Source organism: Vanessa atalanta, chromosome 13 (assembly GCF_905147765.1).
Source record: "Vanessa atalanta chromosome 13, ilVanAtal1.2, whole genome shotgun sequence".
NCBI classification, from domain to species: domain Eukaryota; kingdom Metazoa; phylum Arthropoda; class Insecta; order Lepidoptera; family Nymphalidae; genus Vanessa; species Vanessa atalanta.
In genome coordinates this window covers 12,539,422-12,549,773 of record NC_061883.1, presented here as the reverse complement: position 1 = coordinate 12,549,773, position 10,352 = coordinate 12,539,422, and the positions used below count along the sequence as shown (strand labels likewise).

At 37.6% G+C, this 10,352-nt stretch overlaps 2 protein-coding genes across 3 annotated transcripts in view; one reads left to right on the top strand and one right to left on the bottom strand.

Annotated features, from left to right (window-relative positions):
* Nucleotides 1–205: 205 nt before the first annotated feature.
* On the bottom strand, nt 206–6,247 carry LOC125068038 (ras-related protein M-Ras-like). 2 transcript variants are annotated; one of them, XM_047677008.1, is made up of 7 exons: nt 6,105–6,234; nt 5,895–5,998; nt 5,530–5,578; nt 4,161–4,314; nt 3,730–3,883; nt 3,490–3,652; nt 206–3,404 (listed from the first exon to the last, which is right to left on the bottom strand). In XM_047677008.1, exons 3-7 carry the CDS (start codon nt 5,557–5,559, stop codon nt 3,318–3,320), a joined length of 588 nt encoding a protein of 195 aa, XP_047532964.1. In that variant the 5' UTR covers nt 5,560–5,578; nt 5,895–5,998; nt 6,105–6,234; the 3' UTR covers nt 206–3,317. The 2 variants fall into 2 exon arrangements, with proteins under 2 accessions (XP_047532964.1, XP_047532963.1); XM_047677007.1 differs by lacking the exon at nt 5,530–5,578 and having other exon boundaries at nt 6,105–6,247.
* The window catches only part of LOC125068036 (protein GLUTELIN PRECURSOR ACCUMULATION 3-like), a 27,638-nt gene continuing 23,474 nt past the window's right edge, over nt 6,189–10,352 (top strand). Inside the window, exon 1 of the mRNA XM_047677005.1 lies at nt 6,189–6,316. The gene's annotated coding sequence lies outside the window, so the exon portion shown is untranslated. The remainder of the gene's footprint in view (nt 6,317–10,352) is intronic.

Below are 10,352 nucleotides of genomic sequence, written 5' to 3'. Positions count from 1 at the left end.
TGCGGTCGAGCTATATACCAGGAGCCGGACGCCTTCCTTGCCCTGTACAATAAGTGCCTAGAGATAGGATACTTCCCGGACACCTGGAAGGAAGCCACAGTGGTGATATTGAGAAAACTGGGCAAGGAAGATTACACGAACCCCAAATCTTAGACCTATAGGCCTGCTGCCAATTTTGGGGAAGGTCCTGGAAAAGATGATAGAAGCAAGGATCAAAAGCAGCTAATACCGCGTTTCAGTACTCACCAGTTCGGATTCATGCCCCAGAAGAGCACCGAGGACGCCCTCTATACCCTGATACACCACAATAAAGGGGCAGATTAAGCTCAAAAAGCTTGTCGCCCTGGTGTCACTAGATATAGAGGGAGCCTTCGACAGCGCATGGTAGCCAGCAATCAGAATTCGTCTGGCTGAGGAAAAAGTACCGGTAAACATCAGGCGGCTACTAGATAGTTATCTCGACGAAAGGAAAGTCAGACTCAGATACGCTGGGGAAGAAACGGTAAGAGCCACAAACAAAGGATGTGTGCAAGGGTCAATAGTTGGCTCTATCCTGTGGAATCTCTTGCTAGATTTACTCACTATTACAGGAAATGGAGAAGTAGTACTTCTGTCAAGCATTAGCTGACGACGTAGTGATGATTTTTGCGGAAGACACGGCTCTTGAGATTGAGAGACAGGCCGGAGCCGCCCTGAGTTTTGCTCACGAATGGGATGTAGCGAATAAATTGAAATTCGCACCACATAAGACCTGCGCAATGATCATGACAAATAAATTGAAATACGACACCCCACGTTTGAGCATGGCCGGGTGGATATCGGAATGGCTGACGTGATCAAAATCCTGGGGCTCACGATAGACAGAAAGCTCACGTTCAACAACCACGTCGCGAACATATGTGCCAAAGGCACAGATATGTACAAAAGGCTGTCGAAAGCCGCAAGGGTTAGCTGGGGTTTACACCCAGAAATAATTAGGCTAATTTATACAGCAGCAATAGAGCCAATTATTACTTACGCAGCAGCGGCGTGGGCGCCTGCAGCGGGAAAACTTGGCGTACAAAAACATCTGAACGCGGTCCAGAGAGGTTTCGCTTAGAAGCTATATATATATAAATCCTACCGCACAGTCTATCTGAACGCGGCACTAGTACTGGCCGGGATACTACCTCTCGACCTAAGAGTGAAGGAAGCAGCCGCCCTTGACGAGGCACGGAGAGGGTCATCCCGCTTAGTACTGGGTGATCGAGAGACTGAACGAGCGGCTGGATTTGCGGACGCTCTTCACCCGGCGATGCAGATGGACCTGAAGATCCGAAGTCTCTCAGACCAGAACCAGGTAGACCAAAACAATGTGCAGCAGGTGCGAATCTTCACCGACGGAAGCAAGATTGGCAGTCGGGTAGGGGCTGCATTATCCTGATGGAATAATGAGGTCGAGACCAAGGCAGTCAAACTCAGTCTACCCGCGTACTGCACAGTCTACCAGGCGGAACTCCTGGCCATCTGCAGAGCCACAAGCGAGAACCTCAAGAACAAGGGGAGTTCCTTTGTCTGTACAGTGACTCCAGAGCAGCGCTGGAGACCGTAACGGGCCAATGGAACCTTCACCCGTTGGCGGTGGAGATTAGACGCAATTTACATCGGGCTTTGGTTCAAAGCAAGATGGTATCCTTGTTTTGCATCAAAGCCCACGCGGGTCTTCCCGGAAATGAACGCGCAGACTGCCTGGCGAAGGAAGGGGCGCTCACGTGCCGGAGAAAGCCGGACTACGACCAGGTTCCGGTTTCATTCGTCAAGAGGAACATTCGTGAGAAGACTCTCGATGAATGGAACCGGGGATACCAGTCAGGAGGGACCGCTTCCGTAACGAGAGCGTTCTTTCCGGACGCGGTAAAGGCGCATAAAATAATTAAGACATAAAGGCGCATAAACCCCAGAGCTACCTAACGCAGATGCTCACGGGACATGGTGGATTCTCCGAATACTCCGGTTCAAGTGTAGGGAGAACCCATCATGTCTATGCGATCCACAGGCGGTGGAATCAACGCTGCACTGTTTGCTCGAGTGCCCCATCCACCAAATAGATAAATATAATTTAGAACATAAAACGGGGGTGAAACTGGAAAGGAGTAGCCTACCGGAATTAATTGAGAACAAAGAGTACAGAAATGATTTAATGGATTATTGTGTGAAAATATGTAAAATTGTTAATATTAGAAACGTAGATAAGTAGTCAAATAGTAGTATTGGTAGTTTTGCTGTAATTGTGTATTATATAAAATGTTTTAGACGTAAATATAAGTTTTAAACTGTATGTACAAAAATTGTAAATAAAGACCCTGAAATAATATAATATGATGACAAATGGGGTTTTAGTCGGTAAGAGTCCGGCACTGCCTGGGCCCTCCATTCCCAGGCGTCCATGAGGAATTAAAAAAAAACACTGCCCGAAACAAAATGACCAAGTTGGCATCGCGTTCAATGTTGCATTCGATTAAGGAATCGTCAAGGGAAAGTTGAATAGAAAAATGATGACGGAAGTTGAAGATGAAAACGCACAGTGTGGACATAACTAATCGAATAGGAATTGTTTAAATTAATGTCTCCCAAAAAAATCTGCAAATTTACGCTGAATTAATCTGAATTTAGTAGATTCTTGTTAAATTTGCAAAGATGTTTTGTTAACCGTACCTCAGCTATAGGTCGACTTTATGAACATATACATTAACGATGTCGGAAAAGACACATACGTACATAAAAACGTGTCCTCAACTGTCGTGTCAACCATTCGCCATTATGATAAATAGCTTTAAATCTATATATTAAAATAAAAAACGAACCATTTTAAATTTGTATCTCCTATGATTTAAAGATACCACGAAATATAAGTAGAACTAAAAATAAATTAACAAAATACTTCTCTTAAGAAAACAATTTCAGATAATACTTTGGAAATAAAGCTTTAAAAAATATATCACAAACGTACATGTAACATTCATATATGTACGTGAATACGTCTAACGACTCCCTTGTGCAGTATTTAATTAGTAATTTCCCTCGTGCCGAGCTAGTTCGTCAGCCCACACGGACGTCAATCTGCGTCTCCGCAAAAGAATAATCGGAAACTCGCGTCGTCAACGCGCGGCGGTGACACTGTTGTAATTACATTGACTTGTAAACGAAGATCGGTAAGACATCGGTGTGATCTTCGGTGACATCATGAAGTTTCGGAAAACTTTCGAACGCAAATATTACCAAGTGTTTCAATGGAGACGGACGACTGGACCTCGCGAGAGGCCGGCTCGTCGAGAGGCTCAGAGCAGCGCGCACCGGCCGAAAAGTTTCCTGCGGCGGCGCTGTTTCTCCTCCTGCTGCGGATGGTTGCGGATGATGCGGACGAGCTGCGGACAGAGACGTCGTTTTCGGTCGCGTGCAACGATCAGGGTTCCAGTAATAAACGTCACCTAGGGGACGGCGTAAGGTCACCTCGTGGAAGGCGGCGTCGATGTTGAGCGGCGGCTCCTTGGCGCTGGTCTCGATGTAGGGCGCGGCCAGCGCGCGCGCCAGCTCGCGGCCCGCCTCCTCGCTCACGGCGCGCGCGTGCACCAGGTCCACCTTGTTGGCCGACACCAGCATGGGGTACGTCTCGCTGCGCACGGGGGGGCAGTGAGTGAGAGGGGTCAGACACGCGACGGAATAAAGGAATTCATTTTCCGGAATTCTCACCGGTCCTTCACTCGCAGGATCTGCGTATGGAAGTGCCTTATATTCTCGAAGCTCTGCTTGTCCGTCACCGAGTACACGAGCAGGAAGCCGTCGCCCTTCCTCATGTACTGCTCCCGCATCGCACTGAACTCCTCCTGGCCCGCCGTGTCCAGTACTGTGAACCAAATATTTGAATATCTGATGAGTGGGTGGTACCTATGCGGACGCGCTAGCACGAAGCCCTCCCACCAAAAAATGACGGCAAAATAGAACCAGGATAAGTATGATCCCACACGATAGACGGTGAAGACGTCGCCCCAGTCCCGCACCAGATTTCTCATATAAAATACACTAAAAACCTTTTCTTCAAAAGAATAAAAAGTCTAAGTCCTGTGTGGGTCCTTTATCACTTTACTTTTTGAATGTTACCCAAATTATTATATTTCACATACCATCAAGTATGCACCATTGTCCATCCACCTCTGTATGTTGAATGTATGAATCTTCGATGGTGGGATCATAATCTGTGACAAACAATTTCTGGAAGAACTGAATGGTAATTGCACTTTTACCAACACCACCATCGCCTACCACCACAAGTTTCACCTGAAAACGATATAGATACTATTGTTATACCATTATAAAATGTAACATTTTAACACTACTGACTTCAGGAATTATATTATTTCAATTAAAGGGTATTTGAACTAATCTTTTTCAATGAATTTGTGCAAACAGTTTTAAAATAAATCTCCAAGAAGAACATGATATTCTTTGTTTAATATACAATATCAAATTTCAGTTACGGTTACAGAGCTCCATAACAACTAGTACAGAACAAACAAGCTTAATTAAACTTAGAAAATGCAAACATGACTTGAATTAATCTATTATTTTCCAATAAAGTTTTTTTCTGCCATTTATGTCCTTGACAAAAATGTACCCATGGCTTTATTCATAGGTACTGTGATGTGGACACTATGCCTAAATATTTCTATTCATTACTTTGTTCTCAGTATAACAACCAGACTAAATTACATAAGCTTTTAGTTCATACATAGAAGAAAAATAATCTGGTGATATATGTTTGTTGAAATAATGATATTATTAATTTTAATTTCAATATTTTAGCTTTTTTAACTATCACCTGAGATTATTTCATTCATAATAAACATAATTTTTCCATAAAAAATGATGTATGAATAGTAACAGATAAACTTCTTTGTCAGATAAAATTCTACTACAATAATATCTATCAAAACATAGGGGATTACATACAAAACATTTTTAAGAGGGAACTCTGAGTCAAACGATTGATGATTGTCATTGTTCAATTTGTTTCAAACTTTTGTACAAATTATATTGAAAAAGATCTAATTTTATGATACATATTATTGACATTCATATCAATACAATATATATATATATATATATATTTGTATGTTTATAGAGATCCTCAATCTTCAAGTCAAGGCAATATATATAAGGGGTGATATCTAGTAAAAGTATGACACAGTTAAAAACATTTATATTTCTAAGTTTTTACAAATAAAACAACTAAAAACGATATATAACATGAGCATAACTCATAAAACGAAAAGTCATAAGAGTCAGATTTAGTTCTATGGTGCTTTATGAACTGTTTTGATAGTTGAAACTTTTTTAATAAACGAAATATTTTTAATAAATATAATATCACAATAATTACAAGTAATTTAAATTTAATTATATTAGCTATGCTCGAGTTATTAAGGTTCTTAGCATTCCAGTTTTAAACATTGAAACTAAAAAAAGCAAGCTCTAAACAGTCTGGCAACATACACGGTCACAGTCTTTGAATATGGACACCATGGCTCAATGCAAATCAACTCTGAAAAATAACAGTACTACAGATAGTTTAAAATTTATTCAAGTCTTTGATTTAAAGTAAAAAAATTAGAAAAATAAAACAATCACAATGAGTTTTAAAGAAGTTTTAAGTGGTAAAGGCAAAATAATCTTGGTTTATAAAATTTTGCAAAAATGTCTAAATATGTTTATAATTGATTAACAAAATGTGTTTTGCTATTTATAATTAACAAAATAATGATAAGTTTGAATACTTTTGCATTTAAGCTTATTAAACTATTAAGTCGTATGTTTAAAATTTGAATAGTTTCTTATTATACTGATAAATTGGTACTTACAGTGGGAAGGTTTTCGCTGGGAGGACCGGGACGCGTCATATCTGTCTTTCTTGTAGTCTTGGTTGCACAAATTTGAGCGATCGACGCTCGTGAACACTTATTATCTGCAACAGTAGACAATTATTTGCTTCTTAGATCAGTACAGCTTTAATCGTCCTACGCCCAACTTGTTTTTGACTGGCGACGGACCAAGACGGATTTAAACCATACCTCATCACTTTGTACGTTGTTTTTGTGTTGTGCACGGACGGAATGAGAGGTGCAAGGTGGACGGAATTAATGATTTTGAATAAAACAATTGAAAATTGTGAATTTATAAACATAAATGACACTGGTTAAATTTTCCCGTTAGTTCTCTTTTCTACGGAAATGAAATTGACAAATGACATTGTGATTCCTGCCAGATTATCACATCAAATAAGGTAAGAAATAAGAACAGATAAAATATAACGGGATTATAACTTCTGCGTCAATATGATGGTTGCCTACTTAATATCATCGTTTCTTACATCTGATACCTAAAATTTTTGTAAGCTCCCTAAATAATTATAAATGATTGAAACATCAATTTTATTTTATTTTAATACAAATGTTGAATTTTATTTGAGTAAATAATAATTTATTGATCCAAAATAACTGTCAAGTACCAGTTCGGTTGGATGTTTGAATAGAAATGAGGCTAGGCTTGCAAGAGACACTATTGTAATACTTGAATATGTAGAGATTTCTGTTTGATGGTGCATTCAACTATCCCGTCACAGCTCACTGCTTCAGATCAAACAACGCTAGATTAATATAACAACAATGCTTTTGTGTCTGGTAGAAGATATTATTTTTTCCAAACACACTGATTATACAGCAAGGAAAAGTAAGTGCGAATTTGTTTCATGTAAAATGCAAGTCAAGGAGTGAAAAAGCAAAGTACGCAAATTAATATAACAATATAAATTGATAACTGATGACTGATAACTAATGATGATTCTAACTCTGTCGTAAAATACAAACCAAGGTTCGTCTAGTACTGTTAGCCTAGAACTGAATAGGCCCATTCCGTTTTATTAAAAAGATAAACTTACTGATGACCTATGCTATACAGTACACACTTCAGATTATATCTACCTAATACCATAAAATATTAATACAATTCAACCATGCATGGGTCTAATGTTAAAGCAACCTGGTGGAATTACCTTCTCTTCAAAAGGAAGAGGCTTTAGACCAGCAGTGGGACATTTACAGAGTGTTACATGATACATAAAAATGAATGTTTGTATTGTATTATCTGTATATTTGTCACTGTGTGTTCTTAAACTATTTTTATCCGATTTTAATGAACTTTTGGTAAGATGTTCTACGTACGCCAGCGAAAGAGACAATGGTAAATTTTACCTCTTTTGAACATTCTAAATGAAAATTAAAATTACAGACATGATTTTATTTAGTGTATTTACAAAATTAAAAAAAAAACCTTTTTATCTCACGAGGACAGGTCACAATTAACGACACTTCAACCCTTATGACCCAGTTTATTTTACCTAACGAATATGGTCCGATTATTTCCCGCTGACCAAGCCCTAAAGTATTAAGCCACAGGCATGCTATGCTATGCTTAAAGATTAAAACTTATTCGAATCTCAGCTTAATAAATATAATACGTTGAATTCTGTCACTCTCAGACATTAAATAAATTATAAAGAGCTCAACACCAGCATCAGCTGTCAGCTGTAAAATCAAATTGTTTATCATGTGTATTATGTTCAAAGTTAGGGCCTATTCTATTCTATTCTAAGTTAGAGCGGGGAGAGTAAATACAATTGAAAACCTTGGACCTAAAATTTATATGATTCAACCCATATGGGTTTTTAAATGTCGACTAAGGTGTTATTGATAATTTGGAAGTAAAATAAAAGTGGATATATAATAAGTTAAGTGCAATAATTTTTTATTATTAAGTACTCACACTTCCGGTTTCGTCTCTAATTCCTACTCCGTTCAAGTTGTGTTATGGAACAAAGTACCCGAACATGTTAGGAAAGCTACCTCAAAATTTACTTTTAAAACTCGTCTACGTGAGCACATATTGTCAGAAAGCCCCTAGTTCTTATGATTTATTTTATGCACTATTATTACTAAATTAACTATTGTTATATTATATATATGTTTTTACGATAGACAGTATATATCAATATCTATTCTGTAGATACTGTATGGATATGTATGTATATGTTTTTTTTTTATGTAGTTTTATATAATTCTATGCATATATATATTGTTTGACCTAAAGGTTGACTGGCAGAGAATGCCTTCAGGCATTAAGTCCGCATTTTGTGCCCATTAACTTTATGGTGGTCAATAAAGCATTTAAATAAATAAATAAATATTATAGATTAATCGAGAACTCTTTGTATTGAAAATTTAATAATATAACTGAGTAATTTGCAAATCGCAAATAAGATAGAAAAAGATTATTAGTAATGAGTACTACAAAATTTAATTTAATATACATAGTTATTTCAAAGTTGTTGCTGTGGAAGCTCGGCATTATATTGAAAGCACTTCCATTTTAGGTTTCGTGATGTCGACGTCGTTCGAAAGTCGGCCTTTATTTTATTCAGTTTATAGATTACACCCAAACACAATAGCTAGCCAGCGATGCGGCTTGTTTATATTTATATTAAAAAACATTTTATAGGATAGTTACACATATTTTATACCGATTGTATACTAGTAATGCATAATTTTATACCATATTTAGTTCACATTAACATCCTTTTCACATTTTTTTGGTTGCATGAAAAAACCTGGACAACTTACGATAAATCTATATGAAGCTGAAGAATTATTTGTTTGTTTGAATTCGCTAATACTGTGGAACGGCCAGTCTTATTTGAAAAAATATTATTCGTGTTTAATATCACGCTACGGCCCATGAGCGCGGAGTAAGGATGTCAAATAAATGCCGCGCGGAGCAGCTAGTAAATCATAATCAGACAGGTATACTAAATTAACTAATGTTTTTTTTAAAAATAGATATTGGTAATAGGTATAGAGCTGTAGATATATGGATTATCTAAACAGTGATTGTAAATATTTATCCCCATTCGAATGCTACGTGCTCTACCAGTGTACTTTACTCGTAAATCACTTCTCAGCCCCTCATTCGTTGTAATTACGCGCTAAGTACCAGTATGAGTACATGCAGTAGCGTGCTAACAAGATAGAAGAGAGGGACGTAATTCGATCGTATGCTCGGGATTCTGTGCATGATATTATTACATGCATGGAGTAACGTGGAGATTTTGAACTTTGCTTACGTAACCTTCAGAATATCAATAACTTTTGTATCTGTATAATAAAAAATCACTAAAATCTAGATGACTGTTATGATAACGACACTTCTAAATTTAAAGTCAAGAGAGAATCGATGCTAGTGTTGCTAAATTTCTACTAATTTTCTGGCGCAATTGCCTTAGAAATTGTACCACTATTGCCACTCGCAGAAAAAAATTGTAATAATTGAGTGGGTCCAATAAGAAATTACTGCGTACAATACACGTACGTACAATACTGTCGCGTGTCGGTCCAATAATTTGATGTGTCTATTTTATAATGTTGAAAAAGTTTTTATATTTTCAACCACGGAGGACGACGTTCCCTTTCCGTACTTCAATAATAATACTAATTATTGTTATTGGTCTCGTGAGGCGACTTCCTCTTTAATGGTCATCAACTTCACACACATATTTTTTGTATCCAATGACATATCTGTGATAACAATAGGATGGTGTGACTTTTGACGATGATTCCCATAGGGACCTTACATAAATTTCTACTAAGATGCTATGAGTAGGTATCCCATACAGACACAATTGACGTAACATCTTGGTGGCGCATTGGCGATGTAAGGAATGGTTAATATTTCTTTTAGCGCCATTGTCTATGGACGGTGGTGACCACTTAACATCAGATGGTCATAAAAAAAACAATACAGGCGATAGTTCCCGATGACTCGTCCTTAGCATTCACCAGAACTAACGACCATATATTAAGACCTCGCCACGGTCTACGAGGGCGGAGCAGCTCGTATCTATGAACTTAGTATTTCATGATTTAATTGTATTTTACTAAAATAAACTTTTGAAACGAGTGCCTACTGGTTGTTTTAAATTTACGTTCTGAACTTTGATTTCAAACATGAAAAAAAATATGTTTTATTTTGTAGAAATAAATTAAGTACTCTCAAAATTGTACCCATTCATTAAAAGAATTTTAAACATAATTAGTCATGAGACCTTATAGCATGGATCAATAGTGTTGTTTTCATTCTTGGAAATGTTATGGCAAAGTAATAAAACAGTTTTTCTATCTCACGTTAAAACTTTCACGCTAACTTAGTGACGGGCTTGAGAGAGCTTGTTCCAAACAAAGTTTAAAACTTTCGGTCAGTAGCGGTGGATC

Bases quoted from the DNA above. Each gene is read 5' to 3' on its own strand.
- LOC125068038 (XM_047677007.1), bottom strand. From the start codon at position 5,933: ATGACGCGTCCCGGTCCTCCCAGCGAAAACCTTCCCACT. The intron at 4,315-5,894 runs GTAAGTACCAAT...TATCGTTTTCAG, and splicing joins CCAGCGAAAACCTTCCCACT to GTGAAACTTGTGGTGGTAGG. The intron at 3,405-3,489 runs GTGACCTTACGC...CTCTGTCCGCAG, and splicing joins TCGACGCCGCCTTCCACGAG to CTCGTCCGCATCATCCGCAA.